The 23,897-nt window shown below is 33.6% G+C and overlaps 3 protein-coding genes across 3 annotated transcripts in view; 2 read left to right on the top strand and 1 right to left on the bottom strand.

The window, feature by feature from the left end:
- The first annotated feature begins 1,149 nt into the window (after positions 1-1,149).
- On the top strand, positions 1,150-8,126 carry LOC140062255 (beta-hexosaminidase subunit beta-like). Its single transcript, XM_072108385.1, has 12 exons — positions 1,150-1,480; positions 1,912-2,120; positions 2,474-2,539; positions 2,674-2,720; positions 3,611-3,721; positions 4,087-4,188; positions 4,550-4,857; positions 5,297-5,456; positions 6,353-6,530; positions 6,725-6,815; positions 7,001-7,105; positions 7,304-8,126. The coding sequence occupies exons 1-12, from the start codon at positions 1,185-1,187 to the stop codon at positions 7,350-7,352; spliced, it is 1,722 nt and encodes a 573-aa protein (XP_071964486.1). The 5' UTR covers positions 1,150-1,184; the 3' UTR covers positions 7,353-8,126.
- Positions 8,127-8,166: 40 nt separating this feature from the next.
- LOC140062254 (beta-hexosaminidase subunit beta-like) lies at positions 8,167-14,979 on the bottom strand. Its single transcript, XM_072108384.1, has 13 exons — positions 14,886-14,979; positions 14,240-14,439; positions 13,658-13,869; positions 12,843-12,908; positions 12,337-12,383; positions 11,779-11,889; positions 11,209-11,310; positions 10,516-10,823; positions 9,945-10,104; positions 9,473-9,659; positions 8,885-8,975; positions 8,622-8,726; positions 8,167-8,483 (listed from the first exon to the last, which is right to left on the bottom strand). Exons 1-13 carry the CDS (start codon positions 14,967-14,969, stop codon positions 8,417-8,419), a joined length of 1,740 nt encoding a protein of 579 aa, XP_071964485.1. The 5' UTR covers positions 14,970-14,979; the 3' UTR covers positions 8,167-8,416.
- A 3,115-nt stretch (positions 14,980-18,094) lies between these two features.
- Positions 18,095-23,897, top strand: part of LOC140062167 (uncharacterized) — a 190,223-nt gene continuing 184,420 nt past the window's right edge. Inside the window, exon 1 of the mRNA XM_072108248.1 lies at positions 18,095-18,118. The gene's annotated coding sequence lies outside the window, so the exon portion shown is untranslated. The remainder of the gene's footprint in view (positions 18,119-23,897) is intronic.

Raw genomic sequence — 23,897 nt, 5'->3', positions numbered from 1 at the left:
TGATCGCGGCGGAGCGTCGACGTACGGTTGTCTGTGTCGTAACTTTGTTTATAAAATCCCCTAAAAGTTGTTGTAATTAATTATAAAAGGCCCGGTCCGAGTCGGTTCCGAACCCATAAGGTCCACTTGTTTAGGCCTGACATTTACAATCCTCAAAATATCTCACTTTGAAAATCAAAGAAAAAAAAATTATTTTCAATAAAGATAAAAAATAGGCCTATTCGTAGAGGTTTGAACGCAATGCTGAGAGCACTCAAACCTGAGCATTACCCGTTACGCCACAAAGTGGTACATGACTGAACAGCTAATAATAGTCTATTTATATATTACGTAATTCATCATTACGTCATAAATAACATATTAACCTTGTTAAAACCAAAATGAACAGTTAGCTCTGGCGACTGAGGGTCATGTTGACGACACGTATGTCGTGGGTTCGATTCCCACGCTGGTTGAAGGAATAGAGTTAAAGGTATGCAACCAACTGTGTTTGGGGTTACGTCACAGAATTATACGTCCCACTTTCCATCACACATCTTGAGAAGGCACTAGCAATGCATCTGGTGATGATGTGGTGGGAACGACCCCAAGGCTGTGGCAAGGCCTTAGTGCTGAGGCAGGAAGAGCACTTTTTAAACTTTTTTTTCCCGCTACATGGTATTTTTGATCTCGTAAATGTTATGTTTAGCGCCCTCAATTTTAATGTAAAAAAGGAATTAATTATCTTCGTGTGTTGAGGAGAATGTATGTCTCACCGTAGTTTGGTATGCCGTTCTATGTTATTCAAATGAGTTTGTGCAGGTGTAATGGGAAAGATGGTACTGTTAGTCATTTGCGGTCACACAGTTAAATTTTTATTTTGCTGATCTTGTACATTACATTTTACAACCAGTAACCAAGTGTATAAAGGATGAGTAAATAAATGTGAATTTGAATTGAAATTGCATCAGACACGTGGCCTTACAATACATTAGTAAAAATGTTTTTCTCGTTCTTCTTCACCGCTGTTAAATAAGTGGGATTATTATCAATAATTATATAACAACAATATTGAAAGATGGAGTTACCCTTTAATATAGTAAATGAGCTATATTTTTAGTGTCACATGACCCAGAATCTAGTTCTATCACATGATCAGCCTCAAGTAAACAAAGGAACGTGCATTTTCGTTTCCACACTGTAAAATGTTGCTTAAACTAGCTGCACTTTTTGTGTGTATATTGTTACACAAAAATGTTTTTTGCAAACCACATAACGATCTCAATAATATCATTAGAAATGTAGAAGATATTATTCGTCAAAGTCAGGATGATTTACGTTATAAACCGGAGACTGAAGGTCTAGGCCTACCTGCTGCAGGAGGAGGAGGAGCAGCAGCAGATCTAGGAGAAACCGTGAATCCAACCACCGGCTCACCCTGGCCCCTGCCGCAGCAAATTAAAACCACAACTAGTATGCTATTTTTAAACAAGGTTTTTAAGTAAGTCTGTTTAAACTGATCACAGGTCAAAGGCTAAAATTAATAATGCCGTTTTATTTCCATGGGATTTGAAAAATATTAATATTAATAAGAATTTATAATAAATATTATTAGAAATTAATTACTATTAGAATATAATATAATAATTAATATTTGACCAAAAATTTGGTAATCTACATTAATCTACTGTTCAATGCTTTCACAGTATCTGACAGTGTTATCAATTATTAACCCATTTTTATTTAAAATTTTGCTAAGCTGTTTTTATACATAGTATTTTGTATAAAATACAGATGCAAATATAAACCATAACTCCCTCCACTATAACGTTACTCAAATTGTTCAAAAAGCTATACTTAAGTCATTATTTACTTATTTACTTAAGTCATTATTATGATTATAATTAAAAAATAAATTTCATTTTCTTTCAGGTTTAACTACGACAGTAAAACTTGTGATTTGCTTCAAATGGCGTTTACACGCTACTACAACCTGATATTCTACGGAACACAACAGGTTCCGTCAAATATAGAAAACTCGACATTTAGGCTACCAAAGGTCAACGAACCAAGCATTTCAAGCATGATTGTAACAATGGACATCTGTCCTGACTATCCAACGCTGGAATCAAACGAAAATTGTAGGCATCATTTATTCTGGTTTTCATTGTGTAGATGTCTAGTTGATTCCCCGTCAAACATGGGTGCCGCATCTGGCTTGTGTATACTTAAAAAGTGTGATGTACCCAAATATGGTAGTGATATGCTTAAATATGGTAGTTCTATGACATCATCATTGTGTAGATGTGGGTACATCACATTTTTTTACACATAAAGTTTGATAGTGTAGACAAGGCTTTAGAAAAAGTGCTTACAACCCTACCAGTTGAATTACTTTGTTATGGAAACCATAAGAGTGGCCAAATGTCTTAATGGGGTGAAAGTAAACTAACCTACTGTAAATAATAACTTTATATTTCTTTTTTTAATTCAGATACTTTATCAGTTGCCAGCGATGGTGCTAGAATCAAAGCAGCCACTATATGGGGTGTTCTCAGAGGTAGTAAATGTAATAATGATAATGTAATATCTACTTTTAGAGTGTAGGGTTATACTCAAGTATGGAATTATACATATATGATATTAGTATGATATTAGCATATCAGGTAATTTCAATGAATATGATTTGTACAGGATTGGAGACATTTAGTCAGCTCATCTATGAATCTTCAGATGGAGGGGTATGCTTTACATTACTTTCCAGGTTTTTTTAATATAATATATATAATACTATGGTATTCACCTGTCTGAATTGAAAGAATGGAATAATGAATGACTGGGTATACTCCCAGGGATCTGGGTATATACCCAGGGACCCTGGGTATACTCCAAGGGATCTGGGTATCCGCCCAGGGATCTAGGTATACTCCCAGGGACTCTGGGTATATTCCCAAGGACCCTAGGTATACTCCCAAGGACCGTGGGTACACTCCAAGGGATCCTGGGTATACTTCCAGGGATCTGGGTATACTTCCAGGGATCTGGGTATACTTCCAGGGATCTGGGTATACTCTCAGGGATCAGGGTATACTCCCAGGGATCCTAGGTATACTCCCAGGGACCCTGGGTATACTCCCAGGAATCTTGGTATACTTCCAGGGACCCTGGGTACACTCCCAGGGATCTGGGTATACTCCCAGGGACCCGGTATGCTCCCAGGGATGATGGATATACTCCCAGGGATGCTGGATATACTCCCAGGGATCTGGGTATACTCTCAGGGATCTGGGTATACTCCCAGGGACCCTGGGTACACTCCCAGGGATCTCGGTATACTCCCGGGGACCCTGGGTACACTCCCAGGGACCCTGGGTATACTCCCAGGGTTCTGGGTATACTTCGAGGGATCTGGGTGTACTCCCAGGGATCTGGGTATACTCCCAGGGATCTGGGTATACTCCCAGGGATCTGGGTATACTCCCAGGGATCTGGGTATACTTCCAGGGACCCTGGGTAAACTCTATAATCTAGTATAGACATGATAGATTAATGATTGGATATAGGATAAATCATTTCTTCACAATTAAAGTCAGAATTAGCAATGATTAATATTCTGTTGATTTGGTTTCAGTTGGCTGTGAATGCTACCACCATAACAGACTTTCCAAGATTTCTTCATCGTGGCATTCTAGTAGACACATCAAGACATTTTATTGATGTGCCAACGCTACTTGATAACTTCGTAAGCTAAGGCTCTCTTATCATCATCATCATCATAATCATCATCAATATCAGGTGTTGGCTGCCAAGAGTCTTGTAAGGATGTCTATATAAACCCCTGTCTACACTATCAAACATAAAGTTTGATAGTGTAGACAGAGTTTTACTTTAGATTCCCTACCTTTCTCTTATTATCAGTTTCTCATGACTATACTTGCTGCATTATGTGGTCCAAAAACAATATATTGAAAGCTCAATCTTAAATTACAACTAACTAAATCAAACAAAATTGTAGCCTTAACTTTCTTAATATCCATTTGTGTCCACTTGAAAATTGAACTTGAACTATGATATCATTTTTGGGGTGTTTTTTGGGGTGTTTTTCAGGATGCTATGGTGTACAACAAATTCAATGTCTTTCATTGGCATATTGTAGATGATCAGTCATTTCCTTATGAGAGTTCAAAGTATCCACAACTTAGCAATTGGGTAAGTAAATGGAATGTAAATGTAAATGGGGGAATAACCAGCGACTTGCAGGTGTGAAAAACACAAACCACAACTTTCTTCCCTAAGGGTCCCGTCGTGTCAATGCTGCCACCAAATGGCGCCTGTTCATCTGTCCACAGGGGCTAAATGAACCACTACACCGGGGTAATCCCCTACTCTTCCGATAGATGTACTGCTTCCATTTCACATGAATTAACTTAACTAATTATACCTACCTACTAAGCTACTAAAATCATTTAGAATGCGTGTTGTTTATTCAAAACTCATTAGGCTGCTATGCTGGCCTATCTTGCAATTATTGTATTAGATAAATTATCTCAATATTGAATTTCTAATTTAGGGTGCATTTGATCAACGCCATACATACACGCAAGACCAGGTATCTTTAGTGATCAGCTATGCGAGAGAACGAGGAATTCGCGTTGTACCGGAGTACGACACTCCTGGACATTCCCAGTCATGGGGGTCAATCAACGACCTTCTGACTCCGTGCTACAAGGACGGTAAAGCAACCGGCTCATTTGGTCCAATCAATCCAATCCTAAATTCTACTTATGATATCTTGAAAGATTTCTTCGGTGAAGTTGTTGCGAAATACCCAGATCATTACATACACATGGGTGGAGATGAAGTCAGTTTTGATTGCTGGTATTGTATTCTTTATTTTTTTTTTTTTTCAATGATAGATAATGCAAAAAAGTTTCATTTGATTAAAGATGAATTCTGCAGTTAATCCATTGTTGATATGGTGCAAATTTGAATCAAGATGAGAAGTTTGTTTTACCAGGCCTAAAACTTTGTCTAAATATGGTAGTAGTGATATGCCTTAATCATCATCATGTCCATATATGGGCACATCACATTTTGTTGTCACATAAAGTTTGATGGTTAAAATTGTAGTGATATGCCTAAATATTGCATTGATATGACATCATGTTCATATATGGGCACATCAGAGCTTAACATTAAAATGATATGAGAAAACCAATTGCTCTTATAATGCAAATGCTTCCAATATTTATTTTGACATTCCTGGCCAAAAAATGATGTTTAATGGCAATACTGATATATCATTGTGTTTAAACAGGAAAAGTAACCCAGACATCACAGCATTCATGAAAGAACAACAGTTTGGTGATGACTATGCTAAGCTAGAAGAATATTACATGCAGAGGTTACTGGATATCATGAGTGATCTACAGGCTGGCTATATCATTTGGCAGGAGGTCATAGACAATGGAGTCAAAGTAAGGAATCAATATACAGTACTCTATACTACAATATACAGAGGATGTACCTATACTAAAGTACACTATTGTAGTAATTACCTCCGCCAAGGAGGTTATATTTTCACCCCTGTATGTTTGTGTGTGTGTGTGTGTGTGTGTGTGTCTGTCTGTCTGGAGGCCACAGTTTTTATCCGAATCTCACCAAATTTGGCCACAAGGATCTATGCCCATCATATAATTGTGGTTACATTTTAAAGGGTCAGGGTCAAAGATCAAGGTCCACAAAAAAAAAAGAATAAAAAAATAATTTAAAAAAACCTCAGCGGGACTTAAACCAGCGATCTCAACAGTGAGAGGCTGGAAACATAACCATTACACCAAACTCTCATCCACAACTTTAGTGTGCAGTTAGCCTATTTACTAGACTTGCCCCAAGACTGTATTCGTTGTCTTTTTTTAAATTTATTTGTTTTTAAATTTCGATTTTTGTATCCAAAACGGGATCCAAAATCAAGTAGTATACATATGAAAGGCCATATGTGCCAAAATATTTATCTTTTTACTAATATTAAGACAAAACTCCGTCTGGAACCCAGACTACCTATTTACACTTAGAACTAATAAAAAAACAATTTTTAAAAAATATATATATTTTCCGGGGACATTTTATTGAGGGGAATTTTACAGTAGGCGGAGGTTTGTACTCTTTTTATGTGACAAAAAAAAAATGTGATGTGTCCATATTTTGACATATCACTACCAATTTTGGCATATCACTACCATTTTTGGGCACATTACACTTTTTATGTCAAACTGGTTTGATAGTGTGGACAGAGCTTAAGAATGTTGATTAAATATTTAATGTGAATTAAATTTATTGAATCTTCTCAAAATTAAATCACTCTATACTGTAGGTCAGAAATGATACAGTTGTAGAAGTCTGGAAAGGTGGCTATGTTCAAGAGATGTCAAAAGTCACAAAACAAGGGTACAGAACAATTCTGTCATCCCCTTGGTATTTGAATTATGTGTCTAACCCTTATAACCAAGACTGGAAGACTTATTATATAATTGAACCACAGGACTTTACAGGTAACATTCAAGAGCTATCGCAAATCGCCCTCCCAGCATAACATAAGTCTAATATTAATGTTTAGGTTAATTTTTGTTTGTCATTCCATTCATTTCCACTCCTTATGTTTTTTTTATGTCTTGTTTCCTGTTTTTTTGTTTTCATAAACATAAATTTATAATAAAAGTTGATGATATTTAATTTCTTTTATCAGGTACTGCCGAACAGAAAGCTCTTGTAATAGGTGGAGAGGCTTGCATGTGGGGCGAATATGTAGACTCTGTCAACCTTATTCAACGGCTCTGGTAAGTTATAGGATATGTCGTAGGATATGCATATGTTAAGCTTCTTGGGTTTTGCAGATGAAAATCTTTAAAACTGTGGACTGAAAATCCCTAATCTAATCCTAATACAAAACCCATAACAATAGGAAATACTATGTAAAAGTTATTCTAAAAATTAACCAGTTTGTATGTTCATGCTTTTGTAGGCCTAGGGCCAGTGCTGTTGGAGAAAGACTGTGGAGCTCAAAAAGTGTCAATGATGTACCTGCAGCAACAAGTAGGCTGGCTGAGCACAGGTGTAGAATGCTTAGGTAGGAAAGTTTAAAGCCTCTTTATACTAAGGTTGATAATGACAGTGTGAAAGCTGTGTGAAACTAACCTATTTTTCATTGCTTTTTTCTATAACTTAGTTTATAGAATTTCTCATTTGTTAGAGCCATAAATTCGCGCACTATATATTCTCCAATGTGTTATTTCAGAGGGTAATATTAATGTTGTTGTTTTTGTAGGAGAGGAATACAAGCTGAGCCAGTAACAGGTCCTGGATATTGTCCATAGTAGAGTCATCCAGAAACCAACCATTATCAGCATATTACACATGTCCAGCCATGATTTAATTATACTGCTCTATAATTGGATACAGATTTTATTTGGCAAGGGCAAACAAAGAGAGTAACTAGAATTATTTAGAATTCAGTTGTGGATAATTTCTAGAATCAGCAGTAAACAAAGATTGCAACCATGCATGTTTTACATCAACAGTACAGTTCAGATGTTTGATCGTCACCATTGTACATGTTTCGCCACCAAGTTTTAAGAAAGAAATAGAGAATCAAGAGTTTTCTGTTGACCTGAGGGTCAATTTCTTAGATTTGGTTGCCCCTTATGTAAAAAAAAACTCCTGATACTGTGAGACCTGCTCACATAATCACTTCATAGACATTCCAAATAATAAATGTACTGCAGGTGTAATCAAATTATTAAAATAATTTTTTTTAATTTGTATTAAAATGTTTTTTTGTAAACATGATTGTACGTTAGTCTCTCAGATCACATAAATGGGGGCTACTGTTTGTTTAAATAAGGTATTAAAGAAACCAGTGACCATTCATCGCTGGGCATAAGTCTTTAGTCACTCACCATCACCGCTGGGCAGTGGGTAATGTTTTTAAAAGTTAGGTGTGAAAGTACAGTTAGCACCAAAAATTATGTTGAATTAAAAACAAGACAGATTAAATTTTAATATAAAATACTAAATGTTAAATTGCAAGAAATACTGTAAAAATACTGATTCGAATATAAGCCCACCCATTCAACATGGGCTGCTAGAATAAGGTTACATAATTTTGTACATTTTCATTATTAAAAATGATTGTATTAAATACAATTTAAGAGGATGAGAATCTCTGTGTTTGGCAGTCAAAGTAATAAGCTCTGTCTAGACTATCAGCAAACTAGTTTGAAAAAAAAATTTAATGTGTCCAAATATGGTAGTGATATGACACCATCATGTCCATAAATGGGCACATCACATTTTTTTGTCACATCAAGTTTGATAGTGTAGACAAAGCTTTAGAATATGTATATAAAACCAGCTTTTAATTTGATCCTGAACAAACAACCTATTCATTATGCCATTCTTGTGGACAGAACCCTGGACCAGTGATACTTTGCGCTTGAAGACCACGTCTGAAAAAAATTAAATATTTTATCCTCAAAACACTTTTCACTGATAGTAATAACTAATACAAACATTTCTAATAGTATGATGATAAGTTGTATATATATATATATATGAAGTATATAATAATGGATGTCTTATTGTACCTTATAAGTCTACATTGATGTTCAGCTAGCCTTGAAGCTGCAGCATTAGGATCCCTTACATTTTTTGCACTCCAAAGCCTCTCACCAATCACACTTGCCATAGGCCTAGAAAAATGATAACAGTTCCAATGTTATAAAGAACAGAACTAAAAAAAAAAGTGATGGAGCTAAGGTAACTGCACAAAACTTTAACCATGGAGCTATAAAGGAGATACTGTAGCTCCAAGATTTAAACATTTATAGAATTTATAAAAATGTCTTACCAAGTTCTAGGTATAACATTTGTGTTATCCACATATTCTCCCCACATGCAGGCCTCTCCACCTATGACTAAATTCTTTTGATTCTTTGTACCTTCAAAAAATATTGCATTATATTAGAAGAGAAATATAAATTACAAGAAAACAAGTCCATAAGAAATGGAATTGAATTGAATTGAAATTTATATTTATACTGGGTAACCTCTTCAGTCAAAGACTGGTCTCCCAGAGGGCCCAGTTGGTGATCAGTGGCTGTGATGTACTAATACACCGGGGTAACCCCCTACTCGTCTTGAAAGATGTACTAGGTTCTTTAAAGTGCACACGAGCTAGATGTGTACACTGGACCTACGGTTTATAGTCCTTATCCGAGAAGACTCGTTCTACCACCAGAACCATGGAGTGAGTTAGCATGGAATGGAAAATAAAATGACATACTCACAAATTTAAACACACTATGGATTAGGAAAGAGTGAATTTTACTCTCTTTTTCACTCTAATTTAACTCTTCCCTGCTATGAATTATATTTTGATGATTATCGTTAAAGAAACATTGAGTGATCATTGTACAAATGTTGTTTGATCATATACCTGAGAAATTTTGAGGATCTACTTTATAATACTTCTTCCACGGATCAGTATGAGGGTCTTTCACACGATTCAGGTACCATGGCGATGACAGAATTGTCCTATAACCTTTGGCTGTGACCTTTGCTAACTCATCTACATACCCACCATCAGCATCTTTCCAAACAATTGCAATAGTCTCTTTTGGAACCTAAAAAAAAAAAGATTTGCGGATGAGCTCTTTTAGACTGAGAAACTTTACTTACATTTGCCTCTCTCCACCCAGGTGTATAAAGTAGGTACCGGTTAGATCAAGGCACAACGTTGCGCTGATTACTAGCTGCATTATGGGCGTATGTTTCCATACGTATTTGATCCAAAAATGACTGGGGTAATAATGTGCAGCGCATTTAGAGCTTGCTTATATGTGCTATATAAGAATGAACTATTATTATTATTGTGTTTTTAAATGAAGTCAACCTTTCAGCTGCCATACCTTAGCACCACTGTCAACTACTTCCTGCCACACCAGGGAGCCTAGGCCAAGCTTACTGGCAATGCTTGTCATCCTTTCAGCATAGTATCCTTCAAGTTTGGTATAATTATTGCCATATCCCTGAGATTCCATAAAGGACACTATATTAGGATTGCTTTCCCTATAATTTGAGTCAAAAAATTTAATTTCATAAATAACAAATACAGTATAAACAGTTAAATAGCAGCAAAGCAGTGTGGTATACGAACCTGCAGCAACAGCCTACGAAACATGTGTTAATATAATTTGGTAAGAAATAATTGCATCAGTGTTCTCATAAAAAATGAATGAATGTCATTGCATAGTAATCAATATAGTGAACATGCAAAATCGTATGGAGTGCATATGTAGAAAGTTAAATTCTCCTCCACTACAAGGTATTGCTAGATAATGATGATTTGTTTACAGATGTTTAACCTAGGGAGGTGAAAAAATAACCAATTGTATTTAAAACGGTTAATTGTTATAATGTTGCAGTAAAAGAATTTTTGGTTCAGGTTGTAGAATACTAAAGGTGAAAGGTCAAACTTACCAGCAGTCATGCTTGACTTCATCACCTCCTAGATGAATATGGCCATCTGGGAACTTACTCTTAATCTCTATATAAAGCTTATTTAAGAACGCATAATTCGATTCTACACTTGGATCAACTGGGCCAAATAAGCCATTTGGCTTATCGTCTGCGTAGCATGGAGTCAGTAGGTCTTGTATGGCAATCCACGATTGAGTGTGGCCGGGGGTGTCGAATTCCGGGATGACCCGTATGCCACGCATTCTGGCATACTCTACAATATGGTCAATGTCGTCTTGAGAATACACATGGTTTTGTGAATATGCTCCCTACAAATAAAATCAACAATAGTATAAAAGATAGGACAAATTAAGCCCTTCATTTCACCCTTTCAAAATCCTGTTATTAGTGCATGACTGAGCTTCAAACTGGCATATACCTGATTTAAACAGTCTGGCATTTCATTCTATTGAAGTTCCTATGGTATCTAGCCTTCAGCTTCTCATAAGTTCTTTTCAGTATAGCTTATTGCTATTAACCCTATTGTATGAAGTAAACTCAATTCTGGCCTAAAATTACATCTAAATAAAATAATAGTAAATAGAATTATATAACTTGTTTTTTTTCTACTAGATATTGTGTTAGTGTTGCCAAAGTTGCTATACTATGTTTGATTCCGCCCAAATGGGGTACTACTGCACTGTATTTACTTACCTGTGAGCTAAGTTCAGGAAACGTATGGCTTTGATATGGAAAAGAAGGGTTGTCTACAAGGTGGAAATGTAACACATTTAACTTGCTATATGCCATAGCATCCTAAAGAAAGAATTAAATAATCTATTGGTTAAACCAAATAATTTGTTATTCCTGTATTTTAGTATTTGAATGACAGAAAGGCGTTCTCAAAGTTTTCTTGTGTTGGCCCAATAGTAATTTAGAAATAATTTACAGCGGGTGGGGTCAAATGTGTTCGCATGAATCGCAAGGATCAGCTTATACACATGCGTAGAGAATATGGAATCATGAATGAAGGCTTAGAGCCTTTGGCACAGAAGCTCATAAGTTTTAAGGAAAACCTTTTTTACATATGAAATGCACTCACAGTTATTTCCTTTTTCCTCCAGACTGCGTGTTGAGAGCCCCCCGATATATAGGCAATATAAGTCATTGTCTGTTCTTAAAGACTTATACAGCACAGTATGTCCATCATCTTCAGGATGTGACTAGATTTAGTTTTTTTTTGTTTAAAAACTGCAATATTCAAATAAATAATTCTCTACTTACAAGGTTCTTTAGTAATGTTGATACTTCAATGAAGTGTCTGGACGTGTCAAGCAGCAAGCCACGGTAAGGAAACCTTGGCCTGTCAACTATATTGGTTTTATTGATAGTTTGCTGCGAAGAAAAAATGAAAAAAAATAATTTAAAAACACAAACGCACCATAACCTGGCACCACGCTAAACTGTCTGATCTAACCATTCTGTCAAAATTACTTTAAAATTTACTTAATTATACTTTATTAAGATTCATTTCATATTATAATTTATATATTAATATATTATTGATGAAGGGCTAGTGTTACTGGCTGGCTGGCTATTTTACTTTGTTTTTAGCTTTTTGCTTATTTTTTTTGTATCTCCATTAATATCCAGCCACTGATACCCACAGCATTGCCATCTTGTCAGTAATTTGCCTTTGGATTAATATATTATATAATAAATATTTCATTCATAAACGTCGATCATCTTGTTTTTTGTTGTAAAGTTACATAGTAAGCATCTATTAATTCGTAATTTTTCTTTTCTTTTAGATATTGATACATATTACAACATAATACTTACCCTTCCATCTTCTGCTATGTAAATCAATTGACTAAATGTTTCTAGACCTAAAATCATTTGAAGAAATAAAAAGTATAAATTGAGATTGACAGTAACATTCATTAAGTTAAACAGGTTTTGCACACAATAAACTAAAATCATAGTCAACAGCTGTTACTGTCCACATATAAACAAATGATTTAATTCAATAAAATTAAAATATGAATATTAACATATTACTAATCAGAATATATACATGTTTAAATAGACATAAATTAATTTGGTCTTTAATCATTATAATTATTTGATCGGCAAGATAATGCAAACATATTGTAAAATTTGTGAATTCTATTTGCAAACAAATAATTATACAGTAGTATTTTTTATAAATGTATTTACAACAAATATTTACTGTTTAATTTAATGTGTCCATCTGGCAGGGTCCCACTGTTGGGTGTGATTTTGGATAAAATAAAAAATTCACAAATACTGTATAACGTATAATGGCAACATAGAATATACTGTACCTCGTAAAACTCCCCATATAGATTCTGCTTCCAGGTGTGAAGTGTCTTCCTGTACTGTTAACATATCTGAAAACAATTATATCAATATCATTAGAATGTAAAAAAAGGAATTATTAATCAATATATTTGCTATAAAAAAAGAAATCTAAATTTAGGAATATTACTGATTCCATTCATCTATCCTTTTCAACATTTTCTTTAGACAAACATATACACAATATATATATATACAAGATGCTCTGCTAACTTTTCTGACTGTTTTACTTTATCGTTTTGATTTAGCTTTTCGCTTTTTTTTTTTTTATCTTCATTGAGATCCAGCCACTGATACCATTGGTAATTTGCCTTTGGATTTATATACAAGATGCTCTACATAAACAAAGCCTTATCACTGTAAATTCTTTTGGATTGGAGACATCTGACAGGATTTGAACCCAGTATTCTAGGATTGTTACACAAGCAATTTACCACCAAGCTAAACCTTAACTCTAGAGCTCTTTCTACACTATCAAACTAGTTTAACAAAACTTGGTAGTGATATGACATCATCATGTCCATTTATGGTCACACAACATTTTCTGTCACATAAAGTTTGATAGTGAAGACAGAACTTTAGATTTTATTTTATTCAGAGCTTTAGATTTTATTTATCAAACTAGTTCTTTTTTTATATCGGACTTTGTCAAGATTCAAGAAAAGTATTTGCTTAAGTTATTTGGAAAACCGACAAAATCAAAGTTTAGATAATATTTGTGCTAAGTTTGTTTGATAAATCTGAATCAATAAAAAAAGTATTTCACATTTAGTTTTCTTACATTCTTCATTAGAAGTATTACTTGGATAATCAGGGCAATTCGTCATGGTTACCATCAGTGTATTAATTTGTTGTTTATCCCCTTCTCCTCTCAATTGATAGTTTTGAAGAACTTCTTGTGAGGGCGTTTCAATCGTCCCGTAAAAAATGATGTTATAGTAGCGTTGAAAGGCCTCTTGTAATATGTCACAGTTATTACGATCGTGGTTAAAGCTGTAATGAAAAATAAAATGAATAAAAATCATCATCATACTTAAAAATAACATTTGGATCTTAATAATTGTAGTTTGTTTTTGTTTATTCAATTCCGTAAAAAATATAGTACAGTACTTATATTGTACTTTTCTTTTAGTACATACTGTACTTTTTAGTATACTGCTGAAAAAATAAACAAAAATTTAATTTGATTCAAATTCTGCCAGATGCTGTGTTGTTTAAAGCTCTGTCTACACTATCAAACTTTGTGACAAAAAAATGTGATGTGCTCATATATATACATGATGATGTCATATTACTACCAAATTTGGGCACATCACACTTTTTTGTCAAACTAGTTTGATAGTGTAGACAGAGCTTTGGTTACCCAAATGTTTCAGGAGACAATTTGAACGTGATGCTTGACAGACTGCGTTGCAGCGGCATTGGCCATGGTTCCCCAAGCGTTGCGAATATGGTCTTCTTAGCAAAAGACAAGGGCAGATGCTCAAACCATGATAGAACAAAAAGACAAGATAATAAGGTTTTTTGCATCATCCTCTTCTTTTTGGAGAATCTGTTATTCAGCTAAAAAATAACAAAAAAATATAATATAAAATTATCACAATAGTTACAATTAATTAAAAATATATAAATCAAATTTCATTTATTTCTCTCAAATGTTGCGTCATCTATGCCCACAGTGCTTTTTCTGCACAAAAATATGAGAACAAAACCACCTATATACTTTGGCTAACACTAAAACAAAACCTTGACAAAGAAACTTTCCAGACACGTTGCATGATTTCAGCAGAAGCTGTTCTTCAACTGATCGCACTATCTGCTGTGCAGTATTATAGCAACAACTTCCTGAAGTTTTCTTAATTAAGTCCCTTGTGATACTCTCTAGCAAGACTCTGACTGACTGAGCTTATAAATGTATGCTGTTTCGAAAATAGCTTAATCTGCTACTATAATAATAGGCTTAATGTGGAAACTTATACTAAATTAATAAAAATAATTTAATACTTTACCTTTGTTGAATATTCACAATGCGAATGACAATCAAATGAAATCTCAAATTGTTTGTTGTGCTGAAAATTATTGAACCGTTTCATTTTTTACTAATTGAATAACAGGGGGCGCTATATATAAATGTTTTTTTGCGAATAAGGAGGTACCTGTATTATTTAATTTTCTCTACGGAGCGCCATTTATGCCTTTATTTACTTCCGAAATAGAAATAGTACTACGGTAACTGCTCAAGTGGATCACAGTTGGCACCGGTCGAGAACAGTGATGTAGAATAGAAAATAAATCACTAAATTAAATATATTTTCCTATATTAATACACTGTGCTCAAGTGGACCAAATTTGGCACCAGGAGTGGAGCAGGAATATAATTCCGCCGCCGGGCTAGGCCTTAAACATATACGAAGTTTAAAGTAGAAAACCCCAGCTAAAATTTGGATGGTTGAAATTTTAACACTATCATAATTATCATAGGTGATTATGTATAGTAATAAGTACAAGTGCAATTCTGGGCTCTATTTTCATTATTATAGCTCTGCCCCCAACGGTGGGTTAGTACTGGAGACTTAATATTTAATTTCATATTTTAATGAATAGGTGCACTTTCTTATATACTTTTTTTCATATAATTTCAAATCATGTAAAGTGCCATTTTTTTCGGGCGGGAACCTATGCAGCTCTTTTATTCAAAAATTGTCTTCACTCAGCCCCAAACATGGTAGGGTACTGAAGATAGATGTCATTTCCGGGGACCTTGCAGCTAAACAGTTTGGCATGCCGTGCGTTGTTATACAAATTATGAGTTTGTGTAGGTGTATTATGGGGGAAGATTCGCGGTAAACACGCCACACTGTTAAATTTGGTGTTGTTAATCTTTACATTAGAAAATTGTTCATTCAAATCATGTAAATAAAACATTTTCCGGGCGGGAACAAGCAGCTCTTCTCTGAGTTTGCAAAAGTAATCTCGAAAAGAACTCCATGTGGAAAAGAAGCCCACCCAAGAGTACTAAAAATGAAGGAGCACATGGGCTTCTTTTCGAGGTTTTATGGCAGTCTATTTAATGAAAAATAATGCCATGCAACTTTGTTTTTGATTGAAAAAAAAGTTCCACTTGTTTAGGCCTGAAGTTTACAACCCTTAAAATATCTCTCTTTCAAAATCCAAGAAAAACAATATTTATTTTCAATTCCCCCCCCCCCCCCCCCAAATATCCGTAGAGGTTCGAACCCAATCTACTAGAGCTGAGAGCATCCAAACCTGAGCATTACCCGTCCGGCCACAAAGGCTGATAAATAGTCTATTTATACGTGTATTACGTAATTCATCATTACGTCATAAATATCCTATTAACCTTGTTAAACCCAAAATCGCCAGTTAGCTCAGTCGCCTGAGCGTCGTGTTGACAACACGTATGTCGTGGGTGCGATTCCCATGCTGGTCGGTGGAATAGAGTTAAGGCTATGCGAGCCACTATGTTTGGGGTTCACAGATCATACGTCTCCCTTTCCACCACACATCATGAGGCGACAACATCAATGCATCTGGTGATGTGCTGGAAACGACCCCAAAAGGCTGAGGCAGGGAGAGCACATTTAACATCTTTTTTTAAAATATTTTTTTTCAACCTGTATTCGATTTCGATTCGATTTTATGTTTGCCGCCCTCAATTTTAAAAGAAATTGAATTTATTATTTTCATCGCAGGTGTACCAAACGGTTTGGTATGCCGTGCGTTGTTATGCAATGGTCACGTGCAGGTGTAGTGGGAAAGATGCTATTGTTAGTCATTCGCGGTCAACACGCCATACTGTTAAATTGTGATTTTGTTAATCAATGTTGCTACATTGGTAACGATAAAGATATTGTATTGTAATATGTTATGAATAAACGTTTATGGTAGTTGGTGTGTTTGGCCAGAATCATCCCAGAATAAACATGTTTTAAACAGATAGTTTGTCTCCGATGGTTTATGTATGGGTTAATGAAGAGTGAAATAAGATAAAATATAGAACATTTGCAAAGATGCCGATTTCTAGACCAATTTCGGGATAGGCCTTAGGCATATATGAAGTCGAAATTTTAGAGTAGAAAACCCCACCTAAATTTTTTAAGTAGCATCTGGATAGTTGAAATGTTAACATTATCACAATTATCATAGGTGACTATGTATAGTAATAAGTACAAGTGCAATTATGGGCTCTATTTTCATTATTAGCTCCATGGTGGTGGGCTAGTACTGGAGACTTAATATTTAATTTCATATTTCAATGAATATTTGCACTTCCCAGGGACACTAAATAAGTATTTATCTTAGACAAACGCAAGTTATTAAAATCACTGATATGGCTTGAAACTAATTTTTCTTTTGCATTACGGATGGAGTAACCGATATTTAACATATATAGCAAGTTTGAAATATTTTTGAAGTATTTCCAGAAGTATTTTTTCTCCATGTTTTAAATACGAAAAGATATTAACATTCAGTGAATTATTTATATTTTATATCACTGTGCTCCACTGGTGCCAAATTGTGTCCACTTGAGCACAGTGTATTAACATACGAAAAGATATTCAATTCAATTCATATTTATAATGCGCCGAATTCTTTCCAAAAAGATAAGTTCTAAGTCGCAACGCAACGTAAATTTGCCTTCAGATGCCTCTTAAACATTTAAGCGACTTCAAATTAGGTCCACTTGAGCACAGTGTATTAACATACGAAAAGATATTGAAAGTAGTGACTTATTTCTATTTTATATCACTGTGCTACCCTGGTGCTAAATTGGGTCCACTTGAGCAGTTACCGTAGTACTATTTATATTATTAACGTTAATAAAGGCATAAATGACGCTCCGTAGAGAAGTAAAGAATGCTCCAGTCGTCAGAATGACGCTCTGAATATATACCTCGAATAAGTTTGTTTTGATTATGCATGACCTTTAATTTTTGGTAGTCTCTATCCAGCTACTTTATTTAGAAAAACAAACTTTTAAAACTGTCTTTTTTTAAATAAGGTAAACATAAAAAATTTAAGTTAAATACTAGGTTACAATATATAAGTAATTCTTGTTTACTAGCAAACAAAACATAATTACAACATTTTAAATACATAATAAGCATTTCGATTTGGTGATTGCGTCTGGATTTCCAATTAAGAATCATTGACCTTTTCATATTGGTATGGTGACAACAAGCAAAAAGTTTGCAGAGTTTAAAGAATTGTACTGTAATAGGTAAATTTGTAGAAATTAGCTGTTGATTGCTAGACATTTGAATACGTGATTATAAACATACTGTTGTACTCATAGTTAATATAAGTTATTTGTATATAAATGTTTTTTTAGAAGTTTTTATGGTTAAGTTACAACAGTGTGGTTCCCTGCTCAGCAGGCTGCTGGGCTTTGATTTGATATAAAATAGGCTAGTCTGCACTGTGATTTGTCTGGTATGTTTCTTGGGAGTAGTATGGTCGAAGCGGCCGCCAACCAAAGCGGCCGCCAATTTCATATCGTCATTTGTATGGAACGCCATGTGCGCTTTAATCTTTGATTGTGGTTGTCAACGCTTTGTCGAGTTGAGTTACAGGTAAAGTAATAAAAGGAGTACCGGTATGGTCAAAAATAGAAAAAATTAAATAAATATAAGCCAAATCATGTACTATCGAATCTTTATATTTCTATTAAATAATTAAGTTTGCCTGCCGATAAATCAATGTATATTTTATTTGTATTTTAATATTAACTTACATGCTATCGAAATATATTTACATACTATCGAATCATTAATAATTTAGAGAGCACTCTTCTATTGAATCAATATACAGTATTGCATTAATAATTTATGTACAGTATTGCCAAATCTTTATATCATTTACGTAATATCAAATCTTTAAGCCGATTTTCCACTAGGCAAATTTGTTCACGCGAATCAAAAGCGTCATGCTATGCACATGCGTATTCGCGTTTCTGTCTGTCATACTGCCTTCTTCGACGAATTCTAGTTCCTTTGATTTTTCGCTTCAGCGAAATTTACTAGTTTGAATTGTTTCTACTTTTTGCGAAGCGAAATATTGCGCAACCAATCAGAGCTCAGGAAATGAGCTATGACGCTTTCATGAGCACTCATGCGAATCGAAATGCTCAGCAACCACGCGAGGAACATGAACGTCGCAGCTATTCGCTCATGTAGTGGAAAGAGAGTAGGCGATTTTTTTCTCTTCGAAACGTTTGATTCGCGCGAACAAATTCGCCTAGTGGAAAATCGGCTTTATATACAGTATTGCATTAATAATTTACGTACAGTATTGCCGAATATTTATATCTTGTGTACATACTATTGAATCTTTATACAGTATTGCAATAATAATTTAATTTTAATTTACGTACGGTATTGCCGAATATTTATATCTCATTTACATACTGTACTAATACTATAGAGGGATTATAGAATCTTGGTTTTTATTATTAGTAATAGGGTGCGTTAAACATTTACGTTTATACGCCAGAGGAACGCGCACATTCTTCAGCACTATTGCTGGCCACCAGTCGAGTTATTAAAAGAAATTCGCGTAATTGATTACCGTACCATACATACACTTGCATCTTTTTATTTTAGTATTTAAAACTCATTTTAAATTGATAAATATTTATATATCTGAAGGTATAAAATAAAGTAGAATATTAAATAAATAAATTGTAATTAAACTATGATTGTGAACACTACTATTTCCAGTTTACTTTACAAATTAATTAATATACAATAACAAAATATATATATTTTGATATACTTTATTGAAAAAATATAAATAATTCTTAATAATTTGCTTATTATATTATTGATATACAATACAAACACCACAATGTATTTTATTGACTTTATTAAACATATATATATCATTTAGAACAGTTCAAATAAGTAATCATTGATTCGCCATTTCGTTTAAAAGAACGTATCACATTCAATTTGTTAAAAAAGAGAATAAATTACGTAATAATGTACTATAGATTGTTATTTACGTCCACGGTAAAGAAAACCTGTCCAAACAATGACAATCAAAGATTACAAAATAATGACAATTAAAGCGCTCCATACAGATTACCGTTATTGAACTAGTGGCCTCTTTGGTTGGCTGCCGCTTCGACCGTAATCCGTTTCTTGACCATGTGCATGATGATGAGGCAGAAGTGGATATTCGGTATTAACTGTACAGTATTACTATTATAACACACCTCGTCGTTGTCTTTAGCCCTATATATATCTGTGTATTATATAATGGTGATAATTAGAGTGCAAGTTGATAATGGTTATCACTAATTTAAAAAACTTTCCTAATTATAAATTAACATAACCCTCTAAATAATCTCTCTAAACATTAAAAGAAAAACATTTTAACTGACCAATCAGTCAAGTTGAGTTGCCGAGCGGTTAAGGCAGGGCGCCGCAAACCAAAGTACTGTAATAATATTTTCACAGGTTCAAACAAGTCTCTGCTCGACCATAGTTCTGGTGGTTTCTCGGATAAGAACTGTTGATGTTAATTACAATGTAAGCAGAAATACAGGAGAACATTACCTTAGACTTTCAAATCTAAATTGCACGACTGAACTGTAAGAGATTCACTTTTTCACAGCGAGTAATTATTATATTTTGAAATAGTTTTCCAACTGTAGTCGTCATTTCTGAAACTACCAACACACTTAAAAACCGATTAGATTCGTTGTAGACATGGGGTTAATAAGGCACACACCGCCTAAACTTACCATTTAAACTAAAATAACAGTTATGGGAGCATGCTGTTTATTAGGTTCACCTGCACCCAGTAGCTTCGTTTGAGCTGCAATAGAGATTTACCAAGATCAAAGAATCAGAATGACTGGTTTGACATCCCTGATATTCCAAATCCTCTCCTACTCCCGCTAATATACATTGGGAGGACTGGATCATTTACAGTGAAATGCTTTATGATGGAAACATTTGTTAAGAGAATGCCATGTGTATATTTGCTTGCTTAATATTCACAACAGTGTCCAATTGCAAATTTCCATTTTTATTTATTTTTTAAGAAATTTTTCCTCAATAGTACGATAAATATTTATTATTATTATTCATACTACAATGACCAGATAATAAACCATCTTAGTCAATAACTGAGCTTCAAATGGAAATTAATTTTCCTTTAAGGAAAGCATGTCATCACAATGGTTTATGGATTTTCTTGAACTTCTAACTAAATAGCCTAGAAAAAATGTAAGGATATTATCAATTTCCTTGCTAAATTCTTTATATTGTAGAAAAAACCTAATCTTGTCTGTACTCCTCCTTTCAAAAGATGTATTGTCCCCCATAAACATGAAAAATAAAGATTAATAAAATCAGATTTTGAATAGGCCAATTTGAAGCTTTAATAAATTTATTCAATTCTATAGAAAAAAGTAATTATTTTACTTATAAAAAAAAATAGAAACAGTTAATTTTAACCAAAAACCATTGTCTGACAGAAAATTTAGGTATTTTTTGCTTAGTAAATTGCATTTTTTTTTTCAGGAAAATAATTTGCTTCCGATCCAGTTTTTGGTCAAAGTGAATAACTATTATGTGACATTAAAATTACATTGGCATAGGTATTCCACAAAAAAAAATGTTTAGGGGGACAATTATCTTTAACAAAAATATGTAATTTCTATACTAAATATGTAAAAAAAATTTTTTTTATTTGTTAACTGGTATTACTATAGTGCTATTACAGATTTTAACATCAGTTTACTTACATTCACACAATTTGTTCATACTGTAAAGGCTGTGGTTAGCCTTTGGCATTTTTAGTTTACGTCATAGGAACATTTAATTGCCTTAATTTCTATGCTCATGTGAATCCATATTTATGTAAACTATTAAGAATGAAGCTATTTACTGTTTAAAGATTTTTCCACGTAATTATTATATAATAGTATTAAAAAGCGAGGCAGCTGGATTTGAAATTGTTTCTAATTCCTATTTTGTTTTTTATTAAATATGAACCATACTTTAGTATATTAAGTTTTTTTTTGTTTAGCTCTTCGTTTGTCGGAAGTAGTTCTGCCTCAGGAAAACATGTTGAATCAATAACACTCAGTAATGTATACTTTCTAATTATTTACCAAAGCTTTGAGATTATTCAAACAGTGGATAATCAGAAAACAGAAGAAGTTTTTTCTGACCACCTTACGTATGTTTATTTTTAATACATGATTGCTTCATACAAGGATTGAATGACTTAAATATTGTATTAAAGTTTTCCTCAATTTTTTGTTTAGACAAATCTAGAGAGCAAACTATATTTTCTCGTTTCTACCTTACTGTTTATCCTTGTTTGGGGCTATTGTTTTGTTTTTCTGAGTGGCGATATTGTTAGTACAGTTGCAATTCTTTAACTTAGAAAAATAAATTACGGTACCATTTATTTGTGCATTCTGCTTTTTACATGGTTTAGTTGCCATACCTGCCCAGTATGTGATTGGTTTAAATGACTTTAGGGTATTATCATGTTGGAAACCATCTTTTATAGTATAATATCTTCATTTTTCTAGTTTTTTCAACACCTTTGGGTGTTTAAGTCCATAAACTAACTGTAAATAAAAACAAAAAAATAGAAAAAAAATTACTAAATTTGAACTAACCTTCCATTGACTTTGAAAAGTCGATATACTATTAAAATGAAATTTAAATTAAGTTATTAAATTTGACATAAATCATCTGGTAAATAGCAGACAAATTAGTTCCATGAATGGAATACCTGACAAGTAATTTGTATGGAAAAAATTACTATATAAGTAAACTAAAGCAATTCAACTGATACAGTACAGACAGTTATCAACTATATTTTATCTGTTACACATTATCTTTAATTATTATTATAGTTATACTATACGGTTGACATTATTGCCTTTGCTACTTTACCTGTGTATGGTTATATTGTCTACCTCACGTATCTAGGTAATAAATTCACTTAGTTTAGTCATATAGTGTGAAACGAATTGTTGACTATCTTTCTCATTTATAAGCCAGTTTTTAATAATTAATTTTACTTTAGGATATTTAACCTTTTGTGCTGACCTAGAAATAATTATATGTTGGGGCGTTTGTTTTGTGTAAACTGCTGCCATGCCTAAATATAGCTTCAGACGATATTACTGAGCAAGTAGGTTGTGGGTAGTCATGGGGATTATGGGGTTTGGGGTCCTCCTTGGAAGCATTTTATAGCCCCCTTTTCCACCTCTTAAAAGGAGGAGACAGATCGAAGCTCCTTCCTCACCTTTAGTTTACTATTTTTTGTATTATGTTTATTTATGTTATTTTTACCATGTTTATAGTTTATATTTGTGGGTAAATAAACGAAAGAAAGAAAGAAAAGATGTATAGTGTTGTTGATGGTATTCAGACATGTGTCCCACATAATATTCGTCTCACCATATTTTCAACTATTATTGCAACGACGTAATTGAATTGACTTCATTTTGTTTAAATGTTAATTTATTTGGAAGTTAAGCAGTATCCTGAATCTAGAATCAATCAAATTGACTCTGACTACTACTTGATCAAACTCAAATGTATGTGCAAAATAAATTTAATAATTAACATGTTCTAGGTCATAGGTCTTCACAAAAGGACATCTTGTATTTACATTTATCTTTGATTCATGGTTCATGAACATTATCAAATCCACCTTGGCCTGTTGAAGTCTCGGCAAATGTAAACAAAGCATGCTTAATGTTTGCACAAACATTGTACAGTATTCCAATATTTGTTTACGACACAATAGATGATTATTACTTTGAAATTGCTATAAATAGAAATAATCTTTACCAGTCATTCACTCTGAATATGCATTAAAGCAAGAGTTTATTGGATTAATAGAGTATACACACTTGATTTTAGGACCATTTTTATACTTATGTATTATCTATTATTTTATAAATTTAAAGATAACATTTCATTTTATAATTAAATAACATTTAATTTATGTTATATCATTTT

Source organism: Antedon mediterranea, chromosome 11 (assembly GCF_964355755.1).
Source record: "Antedon mediterranea chromosome 11, ecAntMedi1.1, whole genome shotgun sequence".
Taxonomy (NCBI): domain Eukaryota; kingdom Metazoa; phylum Echinodermata; class Crinoidea; order Comatulida; family Antedonidae; genus Antedon; species Antedon mediterranea.
The sequence above is the reverse complement of the archived record's forward strand: the minus strand, read 5'-3'. Positions and strand labels throughout refer to the sequence as shown.

Coding starts and splice junctions, on each gene's coding strand:
- LOC140062254 (XM_072108384.1), bottom strand. CDS start 14,969: ATGAAACGGTTCAATAATTTTCAGCACAACAAACAATTTGAGATTTCA. Junction 13,870..14,239: donor TTGTCTCCTGAAACATTTGG/GTAACCAAAGCT, acceptor TTTTCATTACAG/CTTTAACCACGATCGTAATA. Junction 8,484..8,621: donor CATCAATGTAGACTTATAAG/GTACAATAAGAC, acceptor AATTTTTTTCAG/ACGTGGTCTTCAAGCGCAAA.
- LOC140062255 (XM_072108385.1), top strand. CDS start 1,185: ATGTTGCTTAAACTAGCTGCACTTTTTGTGTGTATATTGTTACACAAA. Junction 2,121..2,473: donor GCTGGAATCAAACGAAAATT/GTAGGCATCATT, acceptor TTTTTAATTCAG/ATACTTTATCAGTTGCCAGC. Junction 6,816..7,000: donor AACCTTATTCAACGGCTCTG/GTAAGTTATAGG, acceptor ATGCTTTTGTAG/GCCTAGGGCCAGTGCTGTTG.